This window comes from Dipodomys ordii, unplaced genomic scaffold (genome assembly GCF_000151885.1).
Source record: "Dipodomys ordii isolate 6190 unplaced genomic scaffold, Dord_2.0 Scaffold141, whole genome shotgun sequence".
Taxonomy (NCBI): Eukaryota; Metazoa; Chordata; class Mammalia; order Rodentia; family Heteromyidae; genus Dipodomys; species Dipodomys ordii.
The window spans coordinates 917,159-941,116 of NW_012267357.1; the positions used below are offsets into that span (position 1 = coordinate 917,159).

Below are 23,958 nucleotides of genomic sequence, written 5' to 3' on the forward strand. Positions count from 1 at the left end.
CCTATCCCTCCTCATTGTCCTCTTGGTGGAAGTCTTCCTTGAACTAAGGAATCTTCAAGAAGGGCTGACTCTTCTACTTCATCCACAAGGATGAGCCTAGACTCAAGGAGATTCACTTCCTTCTTCGGATTTATATCTAATACTACTAGTATTTATCATTAAGAGTGTTCTAGCTTGTGTCCTTTTGATGTGCCTCTACCCTTTCCTTTGTTTATTTTGTTAAGTATTTCCTTAGTTTCAAGGAAACTTCTCTTGTTTCTTTTTTTTTTTTTTTCAACTGAGTCCTTGATTCTGCCATTTCTCTGATACCTACTTGTGTTTGGAGAATGGGGTGATTCTAGCTCTGAGCACTAGATGGGCTCATTGCTTCTTGGTGCTTGCAGTGGGGGCATTGCCTGTACTTTTATACATATCTTCATTGATCTCATATGCATTTTGTACTAACCTCTTCCAAAATGAGAGGCCAGCTCCCTCTGGCCTCCTGGCTTCTGATCCTGCTTGGCGGGTTGTGAGGATGTTTTTAACATGCACACAGTGTGCATACAGGTGGTCTTGCCCCTGCCTCCCCAGGGCCACATGGAGCAGTCTGTTGCCCTGTCAAGATCAGAGCTGCTGCCTGTGGCAGTTTTCCATGTGATTCTCTGTCCCTACATTCATGGCTGTTTTAGCACGCCACTCAAGTGTTGCCTTTTAGACGTGGCTTTTTTTTCACTTAGTAGATCACATCTAAGCTTCCTACAGACTGTCACATGTGTCAGCAGTCAGCCCCTTTCTGTCACTGGTGGTGTTCTGTAGTGTGGATGGCTGTACTCCTGTTCAAGGACAGTGGGATTGCGTTTGCATGTTTGTGAGTAAATATAGGTTTAAAATTCACCGTGGAAAAGATCTGAGTGAGAATACTGGGTAAACCTAAGTCACAGAGAGAAGGAGGGGGACAGGACTTGGCTTTAGTGGTATGGGGAACTACAGAAATGTGATGAGAGGCAGGCCAGGGGCTCGTGCTCGTGCTCTGCTGAGTGTCCTGGCACCAGTGCCTTGGATACCCACTTCGGTATGAATACAGAGACAGATTATCCTTGGCTGAGGCTTCCAATCTGTAACGATCTGAAGGTTATCAAAGCCACTCTCTAGAAATGTAGAAACCATACTTTGGGCTGGCGCGGGCCTGATGCTTGTCCAAGTAGTGCTCAGTGTTCACTGGGTTTCTCAGCCTCTTCCTTTTGCTTTGTCAGTCAAGGCCGGGACCTGCAGCTCTGCCTGTGGGACCTGGCAGAGGGCAGGAATGCCATCGTGGACTCTGTGCACCTGGAGAGTGTAGGATTCTGCAAGAGCTCCATCCTGGCTGATGGACAACCATGCTGGATGCTTGCTGTACCAGGGAAGGACACTGATGAGGTAAGGACCAGCCCTCCTGAGACCCCTGTTTCTGCTCATTCTGCCCCCTGGTGAGGAAGCAGACCATACCTATGAGACCATATGACGTTGCTTGTTGAACTCTAAGGTCTGCTCATATGACTGCATCTCCAGAGGCCTTGGGCCAATACATGGCTGGTTCCACCTCTGGTTGTATGTGATGTAGGTGTGGCCATGAGCCATCCTCCCAGGACAGGCATGCCCAGAGGATGGAGAGCCAAAAGGTCACTGAAGTGTTGGTATCATAATGACTGGTCAGGCTGCATTAAGGTGCCCATGACTCCAGGGACAGAGGAAGAGAAGCAGTGCCTAGGACAGGGGGTGGAAGCAGGAATCCAGGGCAACAGCTGGCACAGATGGGGAAGACAGAGCTATGGCTCAACCTTGGGTCTGCCAAAGGTAAAGTAGAGATGAACCAAGAGTGACAATTGTTGGGCCTTGTGAGTGTGCAGGACAGTTTGCTCCAGGGAGCTGTCAGTCAGGGAGGAGGGGGAGGGGGCCTCCTGTCTTCCACTTTGCCCCCCGCAGGCCTGGGGCCCTTTGTGGCTGGCAGCCCTGGGCAGGGCGGCTCCTGCTGGTGCTGGCAGATGAGGCCCATGTACTACGTTAAGCTTGGCCCCCACCCAAGAAAAGTCATTTTGTCTTCGAGCAGATCTAGTTCATAAATAATGAGATAGGAACAGGCATTTATTTGTTCATGATTGCATTTAAATCACCAATTAGGAGCTACACACATTTTTCTTGCCAATTTGCCAGAAACCTGTTAAAAGTTTTTATTAATGTGAACGGGAGGAGCCTGCTTCTTCCTGAATGGCAGTGTCATCCTGAACTTCAGGAGGATTTGTTCTGTCCCTGAGGGTAGTTCCTAAATAGTCCTTCATGTGCCCCCATCTCGACACCCCCAGGTCACTGTACAGTCCAAGATCAGCCTGTCACCTCCCTCCCTCGAGGCCGCAGGTCCCCGCCTGGTTTTAAGCCGCTTCCTGGCCCTCAGCTCTCTCAGAACAGGCGGCATCAGTATTTTACAGGAGCTGTACCCTGGAGACCTTGTACTTCTTGGGAAAATTGTTGTTTTCCACATTCCCACCTGGAATCTGCCTAGACTGGGCCCTGGAAAAGCATTGCTGGCCTGTGCCCAAACAATGCCCGGGGAGCATGCTCCCGCCCTGCTCGGCCGTCTGGGTGGCCACACTTGCCCAAACCCAACATTTTCCTTCTGGAAACAAAAGTTGTAGTTGGGTGCCAGGTGGAAAGCTGGTGTCTGTAGGAGGCTGGGAGCACAGGGAGGCCAGGAGCTCCTCCTCCAACCCCCACAGAGGCCTGTGCAGGGAGCCTGGGCCAGGCAGTCATGGGTCTGCCCTGTGCTCTGTTCTCCCGCACATAGGGTAGGATTGAAGTACCACAGCTCCCTCCTCAGGTCTCCGGAGCTGCCCTGGCTTTTCACCCCATCCTTCTTCCCAGACAGAAAGCGGATCTTATCAACCCCCACTCTCTGGCCTACCTAAGACCCTTTTCCTTGAGCCCCTCCTTACTGCCACCAAAGGGGTCTTCCTGAGCTCACAGAGGGCCAAGACTGCATTCATCTGTGGACTGGGCAGACTTGTGACTTGGGCCTCCTCCAATGCCACCCTCACCCCCAGAAACATGTCTGTGCCCAGGGCAGCTTTTCCTCTTCAAGGTGTTTGGGTCACCGCTCAACCTTGGTTTGCTGTGCTGTGGCCATGCCTCTACCTGTGGCTCTTCTCACAATGGTGATGGTGGGACCTGCAAAGAGAGTCCCTGCAATGGAGTTGATGTTGATATTACTCTGTGTGTGTGTGTGTGTGTGTGTGTGTGTGTGCGTGTGTGCGCTAGTCCTGAGGCTTGAAGTTAGGGCCTGGACACTCTCTCTGAGCTTTTTTTCTCAAGGCTAGTACTCTACCGCTTGAGCCACAGCTCCATTTCCGGCTTTTTGGTGGTTATCAAGATAAGAGTCTTATAAGCTTTCCTGCCCAGGCTAATTTCATGAATTTCAAACAATGATCCTCAAATCTCAGCCTCCTGAGGGGCTAGGATTACAGGTGAAAGCCACTAGTGCCTGGCTTGCTATTACTTCTATAGAAAGCAGCAAGGATCTCAGAGCACTCTTGTTGTCTTTTTCTGATTCCCCATGTTGCTCTGGCAACTGGGACTTGATTTTTAGACATCCTTTTACCCATGTTTCTTTTTTTTTTAATATATAATTTTAAAATGCATTGTAGCCAGGTACTAGTGGTTCATGCCCGTAAGCCTAGCTATTCAGGAGGCTGAAATCTGAGGATCGAAGTTCAAAGCCAGCCAAAGCAGAAAAATCCCTGTGAGACTCTTATGGCCAATTAACCACTCAAAAACTGAAAGTGATGTTGTGGCTCAAAGTGGTAGAGCACTAGCGTTAAGCAAAAGAGTTCAGTTAGAGAGTATCTAGGCCCTGAGTTCAAGCTCCATAGCCAACAAAATAAGTAATAAAATACAATGCATTGTGGGAAAATGTACATAATTTCATTGTTATTATTAAAGTGTCAAGTAATGAGTGTATTTCTTTTTTTTTGGACAATGTAATCCCTTTCTTTGCTTTCTGCCAGTTTCCCCCTCTTGTCTCAGCCCACAAGTTACACAGGTCATTTTCCACATAGTCTATACTGAACAGCATAATTGTATTTGTTCACCCTTCTTCTCTTTCTGTGTTCCCCCTTTTGCCCTCCCCTAAAAAACTCAAATGAAAAAACAAACACTACTACTACCACCAACAATAACAACAACATTAAACCATGTTTCCATTTCCTGGAGTTCATTTCAATAAATAGTATTTTAAATGTGCAGAAAAATTTCATCCTTGAGTTTCTTTCCTACGTCTGACTGTTGGTGTGTGAATGCCTAGAGTCTGTGTAGGTTACTTTGTCCAGTTATATTTTAGATCTAGCTTCCACATGAGAGAAAACAGTCGCCGTTTGTCTTTCTGAGCTTGGCTTGCCTCACTTAGCATGATTTGTTCTTAGTCCATCCATTTCCTTGCCATTTTACTAGAGGTGTTTGAATTTCTTTTCCCATAAGGAGTCCTGGTATCCATACCTGCCTCCACAGTTGCCATCAAATTTTCTTGTCATTCCCCCTGACCTTTAACCTCTGAATTCCAGCAGTGTTTTCCCTGTTCTCATGGCTCCTTGTCTGGCAGCCCCTCCTTATTCTGCTTCCATTACTCAAGGTTCTTTTTTTTTCTGTTCCCTTCATCATGTCACTGGATTGGTGCCCCTGCTGCCTCTTCTGTCCTGCTGGCAGCTCACCTGGAGGCTCCTGGATTCTGTGAGGGAGGCCTTCTCTGTGTACATATGTGTGCATATGTGTATCATGTACATATGTGCATATACCTGTTTGCTCATGTGTGCATGTGTATAAAAAGGCAGGGACTCCAAGACTCATTTCTGCAGCAGAGGAACCTAAGAACTATGAGTGTGCACTGGTGCTCAGCAGAGGCAAATGCCTGGCCATTAGCAGCCAAGCCACATGGGGACGCTGGTGAGAGCATCCTGCTCAGAGAACACCACATTTTGATAGAGTAGGTGCCTCTGTCAGAAGTGGGCCCATCAGCAGGACACACACCAAGGACCAGACCATGTCCCTGGCTAGAAACTGCCCCCCATAACTCATGTGGCTGAGTTAGAATTTGAACCTGAGTACCTGGGTATGCTCTCCAGTGTGAGTTAATGAGGGTCTTGCAGCTTTTACCTGCACAGGTCAGACTCTGTCCCTCAGCTTACACAGTCACACCAGCTAGCACATCCAGTAGACACCCCAGCCTCTTTGGACCTCTCATTTCTTTTAGGTTTTTTTTTTGGGGGGGGTCCAGTCGTGGGGCCTGAAGCTCTACCACTTGAGCCACAGTGCCACTTCCGGCTTTTTTTTTTTCTTTTTGCTTATGTGGTGCTGGGGAATCAAACCCAGGGCCTCAGGCATGCAAGGCAAGCACTCTACCACTGAGCCACCTTCCCAGCCCTGGACCTCTCATTTCTTATATACAAATTGGGGATTCCCTATGTCATGGCCTCTCTTTCCAGACTGGCTGTACATCAGTGTTCTTGTGGGTGATTGGTAGAAAGCCACTCCACTGATCAAGGCCAGCAGAGCCCCTTCAGTTCTCAGCCATAGCAGAGGGCACAGATTGGTTAGCCTAGAAGTACTGAGGCAGCATAGACTCAGGGCACAGAAATACTGAACAGGCCCTGCAATGCAGTGTGTCATGTGGGAACCCTCTATCCTCAGCTCAAAGGAGGGGTGCTTGCCCTCCCTGGCAGCCCAAGCACTCAACGTATAGAACAGCTAGGGGCCCAATTCTAGCTTGTGGTGTGGCAGCCTGGGCCATCCCCTAGGGATGGTGCTGAGCTAGGCCAAGCTAGTCACCGGATGAGAGGCCCACTCGGGTTGGCAAGTTGGCATGAGAGCTGGACTATAAGGCATATCTCCAAACCAGGCACAGAGGAGCCCAGGGCTAAAGCAGCCTAATTATGTGGGCCAGACACTTAAGCACTAGAAAGCCAGGATTCAAACATGGCTGCCTCAGGCCTTGTGTACTATGCTCATATCTTAGGCCATGGTGGGGCCGGGTGCCACTTGATATATTCAAAGTAGCTTCTGTGTAAAACCTATACCAGGAAAGAGACAGAGGAGTGAGAGAAAGAATGAGAGTGGCCTAAGTCAGGTCCAAGTGCTCCAGGCCTGCTCTGCCCAGATGGCAACACAGGAAGGGGCCAGAGGCGGCCACCAGTTGGTGACCAATGGTCACTCACAAATGATGTGAGCATTGATTTCACAAGTCCCAGCAGCACCCAAGCCCTTGAGCCTATGCAGCCTAATTAGGAGACATGGAACTCTATAGGGAGAAGAGCAGACAGAAACTCGCAGCAGCCTTGGCTAATCGTCTTAAAAGTCTCTTGTTTGTGTAGCAGAGACTTGGCTTGGCATGGGCCCAAATCAACTTGTTTTCTCACTGTCAGGTTCAGATTCTGGAGATGCCATCCAAGACGTCAGTGTGCACCCTGAAGCCGGAGGCAGACGCCAAGCCAGGCATGCCCATGTGCCTGAGGCTGTGGCAGGTAAGGTGAGCGTGCGCCAGCCACGCCCTGCGGCCACGCCTACTAGGCCCTGAGTCATGCCCCACTCAGGGTTTGATTTGTCATCAAACCAATGGGTAATAGCCCTTCAGAGGACATATGCACACTGCTGTCTGTGGCTCCAGTGGCCCTGACTGGACTTCTGTTTTCCCCTCACTGCTGCATCTAAGGAGCTCCTGTAAATGCCCCCCAAAACCTGGCTTTGAGGATTGTCCTCCATAGGCCCCACAGGGTCCCCTTTGGCTGGTGGCAGTGAGGGGGGGACAGTCAGGCCAGCTGCTTGTCCTCCCCCTCAGCACCCTGCTTCCAGACTCCTCTGGAGCTGGGAGGGACATGGTGACTCACCTGTGCAGGTTTGAAGAGACAGGGCAGGATCTACAATTTGGAAGTGTTTGCCCCCAAGCACTAGGAGAAGAGCATCCCCCAAGGATCCTGGCCCAAGCTTTTTTTTAAAAATTTTTTTGGTCTGTCCATATGAATAGAAAGATCACTGGCCCTTATTGCTGTCTGTCTCTGTTTAACTTCACCCCCCGCCCCACTCCAATTTTTTTTAATCCCAATTTCTTGACTGAAGTTTCAGGATCTTCAGTAAGCTGAGCCTGGGGTATCACCTCTGCCACTTCAGCCTCTTAGCGAGAAACCATTGGGGAGACAGGGGAGGTGAGGGCTTCTGAAACACCAGAAACTACAGAGTTCCTGGAGCAGCAGCTTGGACTCAGTTGGGCTTCAGAGGCAGAGCTTGGGTCCTTGGCCTCTTTGGGTCCAGATGGGGCTCCCCTGAGGGTTCTTGGCACTTCCTCTGGGAAATGAACATTTCCCCTCCTTACTTCCTTAGCCTATCCCTGCTGGAGTGTCTGAAGGGGGTGAGCACAGTGCTCCCACATCCTGGGACAGGACTCCCATGGCGGCACCCGCTCCTATTCTGCTCCCAGGGAAACATGGCTTGTTGCGCAATCGGGTAGAAATTCCAGCAGAAAAAAGTGTGTAGAAAGGGATGTACAAACTTGTTATGGTAATTAATCGAGTTGACAGAAGGACAAATCAGTTTTGATGGTGCTCTGGATCTAGGTAAAGTGCTTAGCTACAGTCACCTATGGTAACTAGGAAGACTCCTTTTTTTTTTCCCCTCCCTAAGTCTGAAGGTCTGGGTTGTAAGTTTATTAATCTGAATGTGGTGATGGTTTGATCTAGTATTTTTTCCCCCTGAAACAGTCAAGTACATTTTTATTTTGCTCCTCAAAGTAACCAACCTACATTGTTAGAAGCATTATTGCCAGGACTTAAGATCAGGATCTAAGTCACACCTGAGGTAGCAGTGTTGGCGTGAGCCTTCAAATAGAGCTTCCAGTCCCTGAATCCTGGGGCCTCAACTCTGGCCTACTGTGGTGCATTTAGCTGTACATCAAGGAACAAGAAGGGCTTCAGAGCAAGTCCTTGCCTCTAGATCTCAGCTGAAGGACAGGAGAGATGCCAGAGAGCAGATCAAGGATTTAGGGCACAGGTAGCAAAGCACAGGGTGACCAGCCAGGTGCTGGGCTATTGATGGCAGCCTGTAAGGACTACAAGTCCCGGCAAGACCCTCCAGACTAGGCTGGTTCCTCCTCTGGTCACTCCATGGTACTACCACACATAGCCCTCATTGCAGAACTCAGAGGCCACAGGCTTCGTGCAGACTGGCCAGAACCATTGTTCATGATGAGAGGGACCCATTGCCATTTCTCAGTAAAACTCAGCCTCAGCTTCTAACACTGAGCCCTGGCTCCTGTGCTATTACAGTTACTTGTGGGACACATGCTATAGGCCTGCAGCTAACTCAGACCTCCGTGCTCAGCCATGTGAACTTTCTCTCTCCCTCTCTCCCTCTTTCCCTCTTTCCCTCTTTCCCTCTTTCTCTCTCTCCCTTCCTCTCTCTCTCTCTCTCTCCACCCCCTTCCTTCCTTCCTTCTTCTTTTTTTTTTTTTGCTGTTGTTGGTTGTGGGGCTTAAACTCAGGCAGGGCCTGGGCTCTGTCCCTGAATGTTTGTGCCCAAGGCTAGTGTTTTACCACTTTGAGCCACCAGCACCACTTCTGGTTTTCCAGTGGCTATCTGGAGTTAAGAGTCTCATAGACTTTCCTGCCCTAGCTGGGACTTTCATGCCCCAGCTGGCTTTGAACTGTGATCCTCAGATCTCAGCCTCCTGAGTAGCTAGGATTAAAGGCATGAGCCACCAGTGCCCAGCATGAAGTCTCTCTTAAACCACTGCTCAGTGCTGGGACTGATGGCTATATCCCCTAGAATGATTTGGATCCTGCAGCACTCTTCTGTAGTTATTCCAGAGGCTAAATAAACGAAGCGTCTGCCTGGGGCACAGAGCCCTCTGACCCTCACCCTCATTCATCATGGTAGCAAAGGCTGCTAGAGTCTCACACACACCAGGCTTTCAGGGGTGGGGGCTTCTGCAGACACGCTGACAAAGCCCAGAAAGTTCATTTTTCACCAAGTTAGAGCTTGTGATTTTCCTGCCTGGGAGTTCTACAGGTGACCAGCCTCAACAAGGAGTGGCCTTGAGTCTTGGCCCTGGGGAGCAGGCAAGAGGATGGATCCCTGGCAACCCAAGGGATGATGGGTACCTAGGGCTTCCCCTTGGCTCCTGTGCAAGTGGATGTAGGTTCTCAGGGCTGGTAAGAAGTGCTACAGCCATGTGAGTCTGGGGCTCGGCTAGCCTCTCTGGGCTGTGCCCTCCAGCCCCCCAGCAGCTCTGCCAGACCAAAGCTGATGGTGTCAATCATCAAAGGAGATGTGTGGGAAGGCATTGTGGGGGAAGAGGGGGTGCAGAGCAAGCCTTAAGGCTACCAAGCCATGTGGAAAGCAAAGGAAACTACTCCCTGACAGGGCCATGCTACTCCAGACCTGGCAGAAGATGCAGCCCAAGGCTTGTCTCCCCAAAATACACTGGAGTCAGGGCCCTTCTGGAAGCTGTTCACTCTTCTATTCTCCACAGGCCAACTGCAGTAGCCGGCCCCTCCTTCTGGCTGGGTATGAGGATGGATCAGTGGCCCTGTGGGACATCTCGGAGCGGAAGGTGTGCAGCCAAGTCTCCTGCCATGAAGAACCCGTTATGGGCCTTGACTTTGACTCCCAGAAGGCCAGGGGTGTCTCGGGCTCTGCGGGCAAGGCTCTGGCTGTCTGGAGCCTGGATGGGCAGCCATCCCTGCAGGTCAGTGCACGGGCCCTGGGTCTCATTTATCCTGCTCTGCACTAACAGTCTGATAGGCTGAAACAATATTTAGGCATGAAGAGGAGCTGCCGCAGATCCCTGGCTAATTAATCACCCGGAGGTGGTGCTGGCGGGCCTGTCCTCAGCCAGTACAGGAGGAAGGGCATGTGGGCGTGGCCCTGCACTCACATGGTTTGGGTTTCTCCCAGACCACGGGTTCACAGATGACATGTCAGTCCGTCTGGAGAAAGGCACGTAGAGTCCAGGCAGATCCAAACCCCTTTGTGAAAGCTCAGAGGAATTCGGTCAGTAAAGGAACTGATTAATCAAAAAACCCTCCACTATGGAAAGCACAGAGATATAGGCCCCCAGTGGTAGGCTTCGAGCTAGCTCTAGGGAGGTTGTTACTCAGGGGTAGCAGGAAGGTACCCCCATCAAGGCAGGTGTGAAGCCTCAGCTGAGTGGGATTACTAGAGGTCTCCCCCAATTTCTTGTGCCTTATCCAACTGGTATAGCTGAGAATTGCTAGATATCCAGGCCTAGGCCTGTGGTTGTAGTGTGCAGTTATAGGGTTGTCAAGGTGGCAGTTTTACCCAGTAGGGTCTGGGGCATTGGTTCAAGGTGGGGCAGTATGACACATATCCAGGCCTTGCTTTGGTGTGGGTCTATCATGCTACAGGCCATGGGGCCCTCAGAGAGTGGCCTGGTGACTCAGGGAGTCTGATATAGGCACAGAATAGTCATTCGCCTCAGAAGATAGATTTTGACTTCCCAGTGCCACTTGGGAAGCAGCCCTGGTAAGAGAGGGTGGCAGGTGGGAGTTGTGGCTCCTGTGGTATCCAGCAGCAGAAACCACTGCAGGCCCACTCCTGGGCTTACTAGGACTCTGGGCGACAGCTCTGAGGAAAGGATCTGGGTCTGGTGGTCCACATATTCCATATACAGCCTTTCCCAGTAGCCTTGGCATTCTCTAGCCTGGATCCTGCAGCTAGGAGGGTGGGTGAGCCTTACCTTTGGCTGATCAGATATCCTGAGTGGGTACCACTTGAGTCCCTGAGGCATGTGATGGGTTAGTATCCTAGGTGAAAGTCTGGACTCGGGTGGTACTGAGCGGGACCTGGGCCCTGCGGATATTCACAAACCCATGGTACAACCGAGGACTCATCATAAGGCCATGCTGAGAGAGGGACAAGTAAGGGCAGTGGACAGAGGGGGGCAAGGATTGCAGCAGAGGAAGAGTTCTGAGCAATAGAGAAGAGCTAGAAGGGGTGCCTGAGAAGATGAGACACATGTCTGGGTCTGCGCACTGAGGAGGATGGAGTGGAGGCAGACCCTGAGTACTCCAAGTGTCAGAGAACACAGCAAGGCCTCAGCATGGAGGCAGTGAGGCTGGCCTGGTATCCCTGCCAGGGTTTCTGCAGAGCCCAGTAAAGAAGGGGAAGACGGGTAGTATGGAGCCTACCAGCCAAACAGGCATCCAGCATACCTCCTGGGCATTGACTAGCCTAGGAGGCAGACAATTGATTACCAGGCACACAGTAGATTGGGAGTGGAGCTGTCCTGTCTGTCCACCCATCCTTCCATCAATGTGTAGTGAAACCCACAGAAACCCTGTTGGAAGGAACAGTTTCTCACACCTCTACCCAAGGCAGGTGGTGTCTCTCAGCCCTTGGATTTGTGGGCTTTGGTGTGAGAGGGGGTGGGGTGAAAGCCAAGATGCTTATAGAACACTGGACTGAGACACTCTGGGTGCAGAATCCTGAACTACTGTGTCTAGATGCTAAGCCCAGCCAGTGGGCATGGGCGTCTCCCTCATACCTCTTCCTTCTACTCCTCAAGCCTGATGTGGGGACACAGCAGCACTGACCCATAGGGTCCAGTGTTGGTCCCCCTATGGCTTGACCCTCATCTGTCTGACTGTGAAAGGTTGAACCCAGGCAACTTTCCCAAGAGAGCTGTGCAGTTCCCTACTCAGGCTTCCTGTACCCAGCACAGGCTCCCTGGGAGGGGGCTCTCCTGGCCTAGATCTGTTTGGTCTCTTCTGGAGTGTTTGGGAAACAGCTGCTGGAACTTAAGATTTAAATTTATGAGGCACGTTGCAGTCCAGAGATGAACTTTTACTCCACTAATGAATTGAAAAGTTAAAGCAGAAGGGAAAGCAGGAATTGCAGCCTGGAAGTGGTTGGGGTGATGGCTGGTGCTGGGTAGGGTCTGGCTGAGCCATACACATCAAAGGGGAGGGGGGCCCTCCCCCCTGCAGCTGAGCACACTGCTGTTGGGAGGGAGAGGGTGACCCTGCAGATTGGATAAAGGCCTGGTGTAGTTTCATCCGGTGTCATGTCTAGCCCTAGTCCCAGAGGCCTTGGAGATTCTAGGTTCTGTAAAACCCAGGCCTCTGCGGGAAAAGAATTGGGGTATGTTGCCAAGACAAACCATCTGAGGGGGTTCTTGATTCTTGGGGCTGTTAGGAAACTGAGTCACAAGGATATTGGAGTAAAGGAAGAGAAAAATACAATCTCAACAGACCAGATCAACTTTAATAGAGTTGAAGAGGGACTCCATAGTGACCTGAGGAGAATCAGGAGACATGAGGCATAAAGGTTGGGGGGCAGGGTCACAGGTAGCTGAGTGTTCAAAGAGTCTGAGTTTATTATGGTGTAAGTTTGGCAGGTCCAGGAAAGAAATCTAATGTTTGAACAAGTCTCCTACCTTGTTTGCAAGGAGCTTGGGCACTTAGCACCTGGGCATGGGGTGGGCAAGTAGATTAAGACTCTGGGCTGGAGACTAGGCTGGAGAAGTTTGGGGAAATCCCTTGGTGGAACAGTAATCAGTGGGGCAAGCCATGGGAGCAATACTGAGTTATGAGAACAAAGCAGATTCCCATCAGGGGCAAGGGAGGTGGCCTTGAGCCCTCAGCATTCAGAGGGTCCTCACCCATGACAGAGCACTGCAACATGGCTGCCTGTCTTGGCCTAAGAGCCACGTGGGTATAGACGTGCCTCCCTTGTGTCCTCTTGATGAAACCTCTAATGAGCCCAAATCAATCTCTCCTGGGCGGCGCTGGGGAGCAGAGCCGTGGACGCGGTTCCCGCAGCAGAGCGTGGGTAATCAGAACCAGATGGCCGCCGCTCTGCGCATTCCTGGCACCTGAGGTCATGTGCTGTAAGAGCCACTGGTGGCCAGAGATCCTTCCTGGAGGGTCCTAGTCCAGGCCAGGGCTCAACCAGGGGCTGTGGCAGTGACCAGGAGGCTACCTGCTCAGGCCAGTGCCCACAGATGGCTCCGAGACAATTGATGATGCCCAAGCCCCATGCCTGCCTTATGAGGTGGCTTTACCACAAGCCACTGGGTTTGGGCTTGGACTGCTGTTGGCTACAGGTGGTCCGCAGGCCCCATTCTTCCTCCCACGCTTGGGGCAGGGCCCACAGCCTTGAAGCAGGGACTGATTTACAGCTAGTAGTATTTTTAGGTCTTTAAGTAATAATGAGGCTCCCCCTACCCCAGTCAGCCCTGGGCCAGAAGTGGTCCTGCCACGCTCTCTCCTCACTGCATTTAGCCAGTGTCCTGGATGTGTTCCCATCTGCAGTCCCATCTGGATCACAGTGTGGCCGGCTCTACAGAGGCCTCTACTTAATGGACACCACAGGGCCTAGCGGCAGCCAGACACTGCAGGCAGGTCTCTTTCATTGCCTCTAGGGGAACCCGGTCCTCTGCCTCCATGCTTTTGTTTCCAGGAGTGGCTCTGGTGGTCCCTGAGGACAGCGGAGCCACAGTGGTCAGTGGTGAATCTGCTCAGCCATGCCCCTGGGCAGGATCTGGCACCTCAGCTGCTCAGGTGAAGGCACTAGAGGCCGCGAGACAGCAGAGGCCGCCGCTGCCCCTGTCTACACCTCTTTTTCTGGGGAGTTTGAGAGCCAGGACTGTCGATGTGTTGACTTGCTGGAGCTCTGGATCTTCAGCAGCAGGGTATAGGTTTAAACACAGCTCTCTCAACCAGGTGCTGGGTGAGAGCTGGCTCACACCTGTAATCCTAGCTGCTCAGGAGGCTGAGATCTGAGGATCACAGTTCAAAGCCAGCCCGGGCAGAAAAGTCCATGAGACTCTGACCTCCCATTAATTACCCAAAAACTGGAAGTGGAACTGTGGCTCCAAGTGGTAGAGTGCTAACCTTGAGCACAAAAGCTCAGGCCCTGAGTTCAAGCCTAATACCAACCTCCCCACCCCCCAAAATAAACCCAACCCACCAAAAACCTTTCTCCTCTCAGAAAATGCCACCCTGGGGGCGAGGGTGGGGGGTGGGGGTAGGGGGAAGTCTCATAAATAAGGAGTAGCAAGGAAATGACCCTGAGCTAGGCCCAGTGCTCAGTGACCAGAAGTTGCCTTTCTACCACTGAGCCAGAGCAAAGTTCCCAGGAGATGGGGCTGGGAAGGTGGCTCAGTGGTAGAGCACTTGCCTTGCATGCATGAGGCCCTGGGTTCGGTTCCTCAGCACCACATAAGCAGAAAAAAAAAAAGCCGGAAGTGGCACTGTGGCTCAAGTGGTAGAGCACTAGCCTTGAGCTGAAGAGCTGAGGGACAGCGCCCAGGCCCAGAGTTCAAGCCCCATGACTGACCAAAAACAAAAAACAAACAAACAAAACAACAAAGTCCCCAGTAGAGATGAGGATAAACTGAAGTCAGGTCAGCCTCCCACCCTGGTTCCCGCTGCCAGTTCTCCCGGGCCAGTCACGTGCTGGGCCCGGGGAATCATAAGGAGGGTTCAAGTTTGTATCCTCAGGCAGGTGGCTCCGCATTGCATGCACAGGGCACTGTGGTGTCTGCCTTATGACCTTGCTCCAGTGCGGGCCTTCCACTGAGTAGTGGGGATGCTGCTATGGATAGCTAGTGGGGGGAGCAGAGAAGGAGGAGGCCCCAGCAGCTGGGCCCTACAGGCTGCCCACGATGCTAGAGTAGACAACTGCTCATGGTACAGCCCGTTCTGCTGCTCACATGTAATTGCAGGGATCTCAGAGATAAGAGATCCCAGAACCACAAGTTCTGCCATGTAAGAGCAATGCAAGATGAACAGGGCATACAGGACACACAGTACTAGCTTCTGTGGGCAACAGGAGAAAGGCAGGGCCAGGAGTCGGCAGGGTCAGGAGTTGCTAGAGCCTGGCGCTGAGAACCAGCGGGAAGGGCAGAATGTCAGGCTGGTCAGGGCCTTGGCCATAATATACAAAACAGGTGGCAAAGGGACTCGAAGAATCAGAAATCCAGACTCTGATTTTTCTGGCTGAATCCTAGATCTGTCACATACAAGCAGGGCAGTGACATCGTGGGCTGGGCTGGGTAGGCAGGGAGGCTGCATGGCTACAGGTTATCCACAGGAGCTATCAGATACGATTCCTCTCTTCCACTCCTTGTGGAAAAGATTAGATCACGCGTGGGTACTCAATGTGTTTATTGCATCCCTCAGACTGATAACAGGTTTTCTTCTTGAATCTGTTAATTTAGTGAATTGGATTATTTCCTTTAACATCAAAACAGCAAAATAAAGTCAGATATGGTAGCATGTGGCTGTAATCCTAAATTACTCAGGAGTCTGAGATAGGATCACTTGAATCCAGGAATTCAAGACCAGTCTGGACAACCTAGAGAAATGAAGTCATCTCTAAAAGTTCCCAACACATAGCATGTTGCCTTCTCACTCTACTGGGCTTGGTCGGAGTTGTTCAGGGTTGTGGACTGACCAGCATCCGTTCCCTGCTTCTACTTAGTTCTGCTGATGTGGAGATGCCAGGGGCCTGGGAACTAGCCTTTCTTTCCTAACTGCTGTATGAGTCTGGACAGGCTGTTGTTGTATTTGGCTTATTTCACAATGTTTAGGTTTGAACTCAAGGCCTTCACTTGCTAGCCAAGCACTCTACCGCTTGAATTACACCCCCAGTCATTTTTGCTTTAGCTGTTTTTGCAATACAATCTTGCATTTTTGCCCAGGCTAGTCTTACATCTTGATTTGCCTATCTCCATCTCCTGACTGGCTAGAATTATAGTATGCTCCACCATGCTTAGCTTATTGATTGACATAGAGTCTTTTCTAACTTCTTGCCTAGAACAGCCTCAAACCATGATCCTCCCCTGGTTGCTTCCCACATGGCTAGAATTATGAGCCATTTCCTCCCTCCCTCCCTCCCTCCCTCCCTCCCTCCCTCCCTCCCTCTCTCTCTCTCTCTCTCTCTCTCTCTCTTTCTTTCTTTCTTGGGGGTCCAGTAGTGGTGCCTGAACTCTGGGCCTGGGTGCTGTCCCTTGGCTCTTCAGCTCAAGGCTAGCGCTCTACCTCTTGAGCCACAGCACCACTTCCGGCTTTTTTTTCTTTTTGCTTATGTGGTGCTAAGGAATCAAACCCAGGGCCTCATGCATGCAAGGCAAGCACTCTACCACTGAGCCACCTTCCCAGCCCCTCTTCCTTCCTTCCTTCCTTCCTTCCTTCCTTCCTTCCTTCCTTCCTTCCTTCCTTCCTTTCTTCCTTCCCCCCCCTCTTTCTCTGACCTAGAGCTTCTTGAGTGCTAGGCAAGTCTCTACCTCTGAGTTCTGTCAGCTCCAAATCCAATGGGGTCAGTCTTTGCCTACACTGTTATACTGTGGGTGTTTGTTCCCTGGAGAAGAAGTTCCAATTTTGTTTGTGGACTTACTTAGGTTTCTTTGGGAGTGGGGAGTTGTGTTTTTCTAGGAATCTGACTGTAGACATAAAAATTTACAAGGTATTTTCCTGAGGACCAGGTTGTAGTTGTCCATGGCTGTTCATTTCTGCCATACTACAGTACTGTTATGGTTCTCCTCCTTCCCTCCGCCCCCCTCGGTCTGGGGGCTTAAATTAAGGGCCTAGACACTGTCTTTGAGCTTTTTTTGCTTGAAGTTAGAGCTCTATCACTTGAAAAAAGCTCCACTTTTGACTTTTTGGGGGGGTAGTTTATTCAAGATAAGAGTTTCACAGACTTTTCTGCCCAGACTGGCATCAAATGGAGATCCTCAGATCTCAGCCTCCTAAGTAGCTAGGATTACAGGTGCAACCTACTGCTGCCTGACTTCCTTTCTATTCTTGATTAGTCATAATTCTTGTTGATCCTCAAAGTCTGTATTTTTCAAATTTATCATTAATTTTTGTTATTTTTGTGTGTGTTTTCCCCCCAATACTGGGGTTGGAATTCAGGGCCTCGGGTTTGCTTGGCAGGTACTCTACCAATTGAGCCATGCCTCCAGTCCTCATCTTTTGGTCTTTCTCTTCTTTTCTCCTGTGTTCTCTGGGTTCACTTTGTCACTCTGTTCACTTAGTTGGGTGAGCAAGCTGTCAGTTCACAGCCTTTGTTTGCCTGTGTGTTCCCACTGAGTGACATTCTAGCTAGTTCCCATGTTCTCGCTAGTTCTCTCTAGTTCCTTGTGTCATCATCTTCATCCCTCCCTCTGGATGGACCTTGTTTTTATTTGTTCTCTGGCCAGTGAGCTGATTAGAGTTTATGGTTCCAAATGTTTCAAGCGTTACCCACCCACCCATTATCTTTTAGTTTTCAAATTCTAACTTAATTACTTGGTGGTTAGAGAACAAGGTTTGAATGATATCAGTTCTTTGCAATGCGGAGGGCTCCGCCAATTTGCCTAAGTATTCCACATGTGCACCTCTTTCTGGTGGAGACTGAGGCACAGCTGCACATGTAAGTGGGTCACTGGGTCATGTATCTCCACTGGATTACAACCCCACTCTGTCATTGTTACTGGCCATGGTCTCTGAAGGAGCAGTGATGTGGTTGGTGCTGGCCTGCTCCTTACCTTGCTCCTAGGACTGGCCCCCATATTGCTTTATGCATTTGAAAAACAGCTTAGGAGCAAGCATTTATAAAATGATAATCTCTTTGTTAATTGTCTTTTGGCATCCCTTTGTTGATGTTTTCAACTATTCCTATGCTCAGGCTGTTTCCTTCAGTTACATTTCCTTCTGTAGCTTTTGGGGTTTTTAAGCCTTCCTGGCCCTTTAGATGGAGACCTGTCTCTTCTTGGGCTGGGTCTCACTCTCCTGGCTGGATCTGTACATCTCCAGCCTTTCTCCTCTAAGCCAAGGCTGCCCTTTAGGGTCCTTTGGGGCAACCTCTTGGTGTCTAGTGCCGGTGATCACTGGGTATGTGTGAGTGGGTACTGGTGGTGTTCATGCTCTGGAGAGGTAGCCACGGAGCCTGAATTTTAGGGGTCTGCCTTATGCAGGACCATTAAGAAGTCAGTTTCCAGTCTAGTCATCGTCAATGTGGGAAGAGGTACTGTTTCTTTTAGTTCTGTTCCAAATATTTTCCCCTGGGTGATTTCCTCTTTGATCCATACATTTGTTAGAAGTAGATTAATTTTCAAATCTTTGTTGATTCTGCAGGTATCTTTAATCTTCTTTAATTTTGTTGTCAGTGACTATACCCTGTACAGTATCTGTGTAGGAACTTCTAGAGGCTGCATTAGGCTCAGCACGTGATGTATCTTGGGAACAGACCATATGTGCTTGGCTAGGACGGGTGTTGTGCAGTTGTGGGGTGGAGTCTTCTGTCAACAAGACTAACTTAGGTCACTCCACGTGGTCTATAGTTCAAGTCTTCTTTCTTCCTTATGGATTACCTTTGTCTGGTGTCCTCTCCGTTCCCAATGGAAAGCCTTAGATTGCCAGCCTGTCGTGCCTATTTCTCCCTTTAGTTCTGCCAATTTTGTTCCATGATCTTTAAAGTTCAAATGTTAACTGCATGCTAATGAAAATGACCATTTTTATCATGAAATGTTCTTAGGTTTATTTTATTATTTTTGCAATGCTGGGGCTTAAAACCAGGGCCTTGTGCATGTAAGGCAAACACTCTACCACTGAATGTCCTGAAATCAGTTGGTATAGAATAGCAGCTTCAACTTCCTTAGGTTTGTCTTTTTCCAGGCTTTTACTTTAGTCCTATTTAAGTCTCTCCATAGATAGATAGATAGATAGATAGACAGACAGACAGACAGACAGACAGACAGACAGACAGACAGACAGACAGATAGATAGATAGATAGATAGATAGATTTGAAAAGCATCCTTTATGGATGACATATACTTGTGTTTTACTTTTTTATCACTACCTCTTTTCCCTCCTCCTCCTCCTCTTCCTCTTCCTCTTCCTCTTTCTCTTCCTCTTTTTCTTCTTCTTCTTCTTCGTCTTCTTCTTCTTCTTCTTCTTCTTCTTCTTCTTCTTCTTCTTCTTCTTCTTCTTCTTCTTCTCCTTCTCCTTCTCCCTTCTCCCTTCTCCTTTCTTCCTTTTCCTTCCTTCTTCCTCCTCCTCCTCCTCTTCCTTCTCCTTCTTCTTTTTTGTGCTAATCCTGGGGCTTGAACTCAGCCTAGGCACTATCACTAACCTTTTTCACTCAAGGCTAGAGCTCTATCACTTGAGCCACAGCTGCATTTCCAGATTTTTATGAGTTAATTGGAGTTAATTGGAGATAAGAGTCTCACAAAGTCTGCCCAGGCTGGCTTTGAACTGCAGTCCTCAGATCTCAGCCTCCTAAGGAGCTAGTATCACTATCTTTTAATTGGAGCATTTAGTCCATTTGTGTTTAGTGTAGTTATTATAGATCTAGAATACCATTTTTCCTGTGCCTGTTTGCATTCTTCTGATTCATCCCCCAGTCCATCCTGTGGAGACGTTTGTTATACATAGCACAGAAATGGATTTAATTTTGGAATCCAATCAGAAAGCTATTGAGTACATTTATATTTTTACTTCATGTTATTCATATTGCTTCATATTATGAAAAACAAATGCTAAGAAATTAAGGCAACCTTGTGTCCGGAGGGAGAAGAGAGGGAAATATTTATGGTGGTGTCAGATTATCTCTCAAATGTAAGATTGGCTGTTGCATCTTTGGCCCCAAATGACAAATGAGCAAATCAGTTGAACTTAACCAACATCCCTTCTTTCTCATTCCCCTCCCATATTCTATTGGTTGCATAACCAGCTCTATACCCATAATCCCCATATGTTTTAGACCTAATCCTGCAGGTAAGTAGATTCAGAGCTGTCTGCCAGACCATTTGCTAGAGTTCTCTGGTTCTCTCTTCCAAGACTGGAGTTAATCTTCTTGTTCTTCCAGAAAAACTTAAGGGAGCAATATTTTTTGAGTTCTTACATGTTCAAAAATGTCTGTCCATTGTTTGTACAATTGAGTGACAGTTTGGCCAGATATAAAGTCCTTGGACTTTCCTTCTCAGCCTCTGTGAGCATCACTCCATGGTCCCTGGCACAGATATGACTCTGGAACGTTCCAAGGACAACCAACACTTTACCCTCATTATCAGTACAGCCTTTTTTTTTTTAAACCTTGCTAACAAAAGGACTTTATTGGTCAGAAGTCTAATAATTCTACTAGAACATATCTTTTTTTTTTTTAGTGGGTGGGGGGGGGCTTGAACTGTGGGCCTGGGCACTGTCTCTGAGATCTTCAGCTCAAAGCAAGTGCTCTACCATTTAAGCCACAGAACCACTTCTGGTTTTCTGGTAGTTAATTGGAGATAAGAGGCTCACGAACTTTCCTGCCCAGGGGCTTTGAACCTTGATCCTCAGATCTTAGCCTCCTGAGTAGCTAGGATCACAGGCATGAGCCATTGGCACCCAGCTAGAGCATATCTTAATATTGACCATCCTATAGCCTTTCTTTGGACTTAAATTAGAAGACTTCAATTTCAACAACATGCCACTTCTCTCATTTCCCTCCATATTCTCTCCTGCCCTTTTGTCTCCAGTCCTAAGCCTTGAACTCTAGGCCTAGTTGCTATCCCTAAGCAGCTTTTGCTCAAGCCTAGCACTCTACCACTTGAGCCGCAGCTTTTTCTGTTATTAAACTGGAGATAAGATTCTCACAGGCTTTCCTGCCTGGCCTGGCTTCAAACCATGACCCTCAGATCTCAGCCTTCTGAGTAGCTAGGATTACAAATGTGTACCACCATATCCTGTCCTTTTGTTGTTGGTGGTGGTGGTGGTCGTGGGGCTTGAACTCTGGGCTTGGGCACTATCCTGTCCATTTTTGACTCTTAGTTTTCCTCTCATTTTGCTCATTTCATTCTTCCTGCCCTCTACATCCCTTCCTGTTTTATTCTGAGTCTTCTGCTCTTCCTTTCATTTCAAATAATTTCTTCTAGATCTTTCCTGAACTCTGCCAGGTTGAATCTCCTTAGAGTTTTGCTGCTCTGGATTCTGGTTTTGTAGAGATACTTTGTAGAGATAATTTATTAAGCTTTGTTTTGTTGATTTATAGCTAAATTGCCAAGTGACCCTTTCCACTGGCTTCTGGGTTGCCTTTCATTTTCCCCCTTTCTTTCCTTCTTTTTCCATGTGTTATCTCTGTAGAATGAGTAATTTTCAACTGAGGAGGCATTTAGAAAAAAAGTAGGAGCAATAGAAATTGCTTGTGGTGTTTGGGTCAGGCTATACACTGGTGAAGAAAATGCCTGTGCTTAGACATCATCATGATGAAAGATGCCATTGATGGAGTGAGTAGTAGCTATTGCCCCACAACAAACAGGCCAGTTCCACATAACTGAGAATGCTATGTATTGTCAGCTTTTCATTCTTATAGCAAAATACCTATAGCAAAAACTTCCTTATATCAAAATTTGAGAAGAATGAAAAGTCACATTTATTTGGCCTCTGGTGAGGGCATAATGATGGATGATATCACATCATGACAGGAATATATGTGGAGGAATAAATTACATCACCAGATAGGAAGCCAGTGTGGCTGTAGGTTAGACCTTGAAGGTTAGATCCCTACTTCTAAAGGTTCCATATTATCATTGCCACACTGTGGACCAAGCTCCTGACACATAAACCTCTAGAAGGGAGCACTTAAACATATTTAGACCATAGCATCCTGTAACCAGGAAGGAAGCCCTGACTCTTGGAGGGGTGAGGGGGGCATCCCAGGCAGAAGGCTTTCTGTTCCTCCAGCACTGAGTGGTCCCCAGAGAGAGGCCAGCTCCCAGATCGCTCCATCAGACAGAACATGCCTGTGTGAGTCCATATCTTGTCCAATGTCCTGCTCCTTTCTTAGAACCAGGCTAGGCACTAGGTCTTCCTGCCACCTCTATTGTTATCATACTCCATTTTGTTGCTATAACAAAATGTCTGCAACTGAGTATTTTATGAAGAATAGAGGTTTATTTAGCTCACAGTTCTGGAGGCTGGAAATCCACGAGCATGGTGCTGGCATGTGACCCTTGTCCTACTGCTGAAGGACAAGCTCATTTCCTGACAAGATGGGGCAAGCAGGCGAGCTCAGTCTCTCTTTTAGGAAGCCACTCAATGCTATCATAGAGACCCCATTCTCTGCCCTCATCAGATCCTAGTTGCCTTCCAGAGGCCCCAACACCCAGATACCATTGATAGATGAATTTGCAAGGGACATATTGAAACCAAAGCACCCTGTCCACACCCTGGGGCTTCCCAATGCATTTTTCAGGGTTCCATTTACCTCTACAGAGTTTGCATTTCTTGTTCTTCTCAAGCTTTGGGGTGCTGGCCAAGGTTCTGTATGTCATCCTCAGGCTAGAAATATCACCTGTGTCCAGATGTGGATGCAACATGCTCACGGCCTCAAGCCCTAGCCCCAAGCTCTCCCCCATGGGCTGGGCCTCCAAATCTACTGTTCAGAGAGCTACTTACTGATAAGGGCTGGCCCAGCACAGCAGCCCTGCAGGGAAGGGCTGAAGTCCTGCATCACAGATGAGGAGGCCAACTTGTCATCCCAGAGTCTGTCACTTTCCTGGGCAGGGCAGGGAGGGATGGGGGCTAGCCATGGCTGAGTACCCCATCCCTGGGTCTAGTAGTACCCTCATTAATGCTTCTCCCTACTTCCCTGTGTCTTACAGGTGTGCAGCACTCACGAACTCACTAATCCGGGGATCGCTGAGGTCACAATTCGGCCAGACCACAAGCTCCTGGCCACAGCAGGCTGGGACCATCGTATCCGAGTGTTTCACTGGAAGACAATGAAACCACTGGCCGTGCTGGGCTTCCACAGCGCTTCTGTCCATTGTGTAGCCTTTGCTGCCAATGGCTTGCTGGCTGCAGGGTCCAAGGACCAGCGTATCAGTGTCTGGTCTCTGTACCGACCACGTGACTCAGCCACACCCTTCTTGGGAGAGTCAGAGGTGGGAGGCCGGCATTTCACTGCAGCCTGACCCTGTCCTGTGGAAACTGACTCTCAGCTGGGCACCATGTGATAGCTGGATGCTAGTGATGCTGAGATCTAAGGATCAAAGGTTGTTTGTTGGGGCTGGGAAGGTGGCTCAGTGGTAGAGCGCTTGCCTTGCATGCCTGAGGACCTGGGTTCAATTCCTCAGCACCACATAAGCAAAAAGAAAAAAGCCAGAAGTGGTGCTGTGGCTCAAGTGGTAGAGCGCTAGCCTTGAGCTGAAGAGCTGAGGGACAGTGCCCAGGCCTAGAATTCAGGCCCCACAACCAGACCCCCCCCAAAAAAAAAGAAAGAAAGAAATCCTTGAGGGAAGCTGGATATGTCCCCAGGTCTGTGGGATCCACCCTTTCTTCACGAGCTTCCCTCTTCCCTCATGAGCTGTGTCATGCATATGATCGTGAACTTGATGCCCAAGCCAGACACCTGGCACCTGTGGCTTGGAAAGAGGCATAGCTTGGGCCTGGCACCATTGCCAACTGGAAGGTATCTTACAATAAACTTCTACTGCAAACCTGTAGGTTCAAGGTGTGAACTCTCTGAGGAGACATCCCCAGGGCCCCTGCATTAGGGTCAGAGTCCTTGGATGACCCCTGAATGGAGCCTTCCTTGGTCTTGCTGTGGAGTGAGTAAGCCTGAGTTCAGGAGTCCAGGGCTGGGCCTCTACAGGCTGTAGACTCCAATCATGGCCTCTGCCAAAGTCTCCCTGGCAAAAATGGTCAGGAACTCCTAATACCTAGGACCGAGGCTACGATTAAGAAAAGGATGTTAGTGAACTCCCTAGAGATCAAGGCAGAAAGGGGACCAAGAAGTAGGTAGGACCGTGGGAGCCTGTGGTGTACAGAGAGGGACCAAAAGGAGGTGCCTGTTCCAGACAGGGCAAGCTGAAAGGAGTTGGAGCTGTCTCCGGTGTGCCTGGCAAGGGGGACATGGGCCCTCTGATGACTAGGGGCACAAGCAGAGCTGTATGCAAGCACCAAGTACCAATGCCATGAAAACTA

General features: G+C 49.3%; 1 protein-coding gene across 1 annotated transcript in view; it reads left to right on the forward strand.

The window, feature by feature from the left end:
- Positions 1-23,076, forward strand: part of Gnb1l (guanine nucleotide binding protein (G protein), beta polypeptide 1-like) — a 73,355-nt gene extending 50,279 nt beyond the window's left edge. The window contains exons 4-7 of the mRNA XM_013031589.1: positions 1,233-1,395; positions 6,420-6,518; positions 9,518-9,733; positions 22,635-23,076. Coding sequence (XP_012887043.1) covers positions 1,233-1,395; positions 6,420-6,518; positions 9,518-9,733; positions 22,635-22,946 — 790 coding nt within the window. The 3' untranslated portion in view covers positions 22,947-23,076. The remainder of the gene's footprint in view (positions 1-1,232; positions 1,396-6,419; positions 6,519-9,517; positions 9,734-22,634) is intronic.
- The last annotated feature ends 882 nt before the right edge of the window (positions 23,077-23,958 follow it).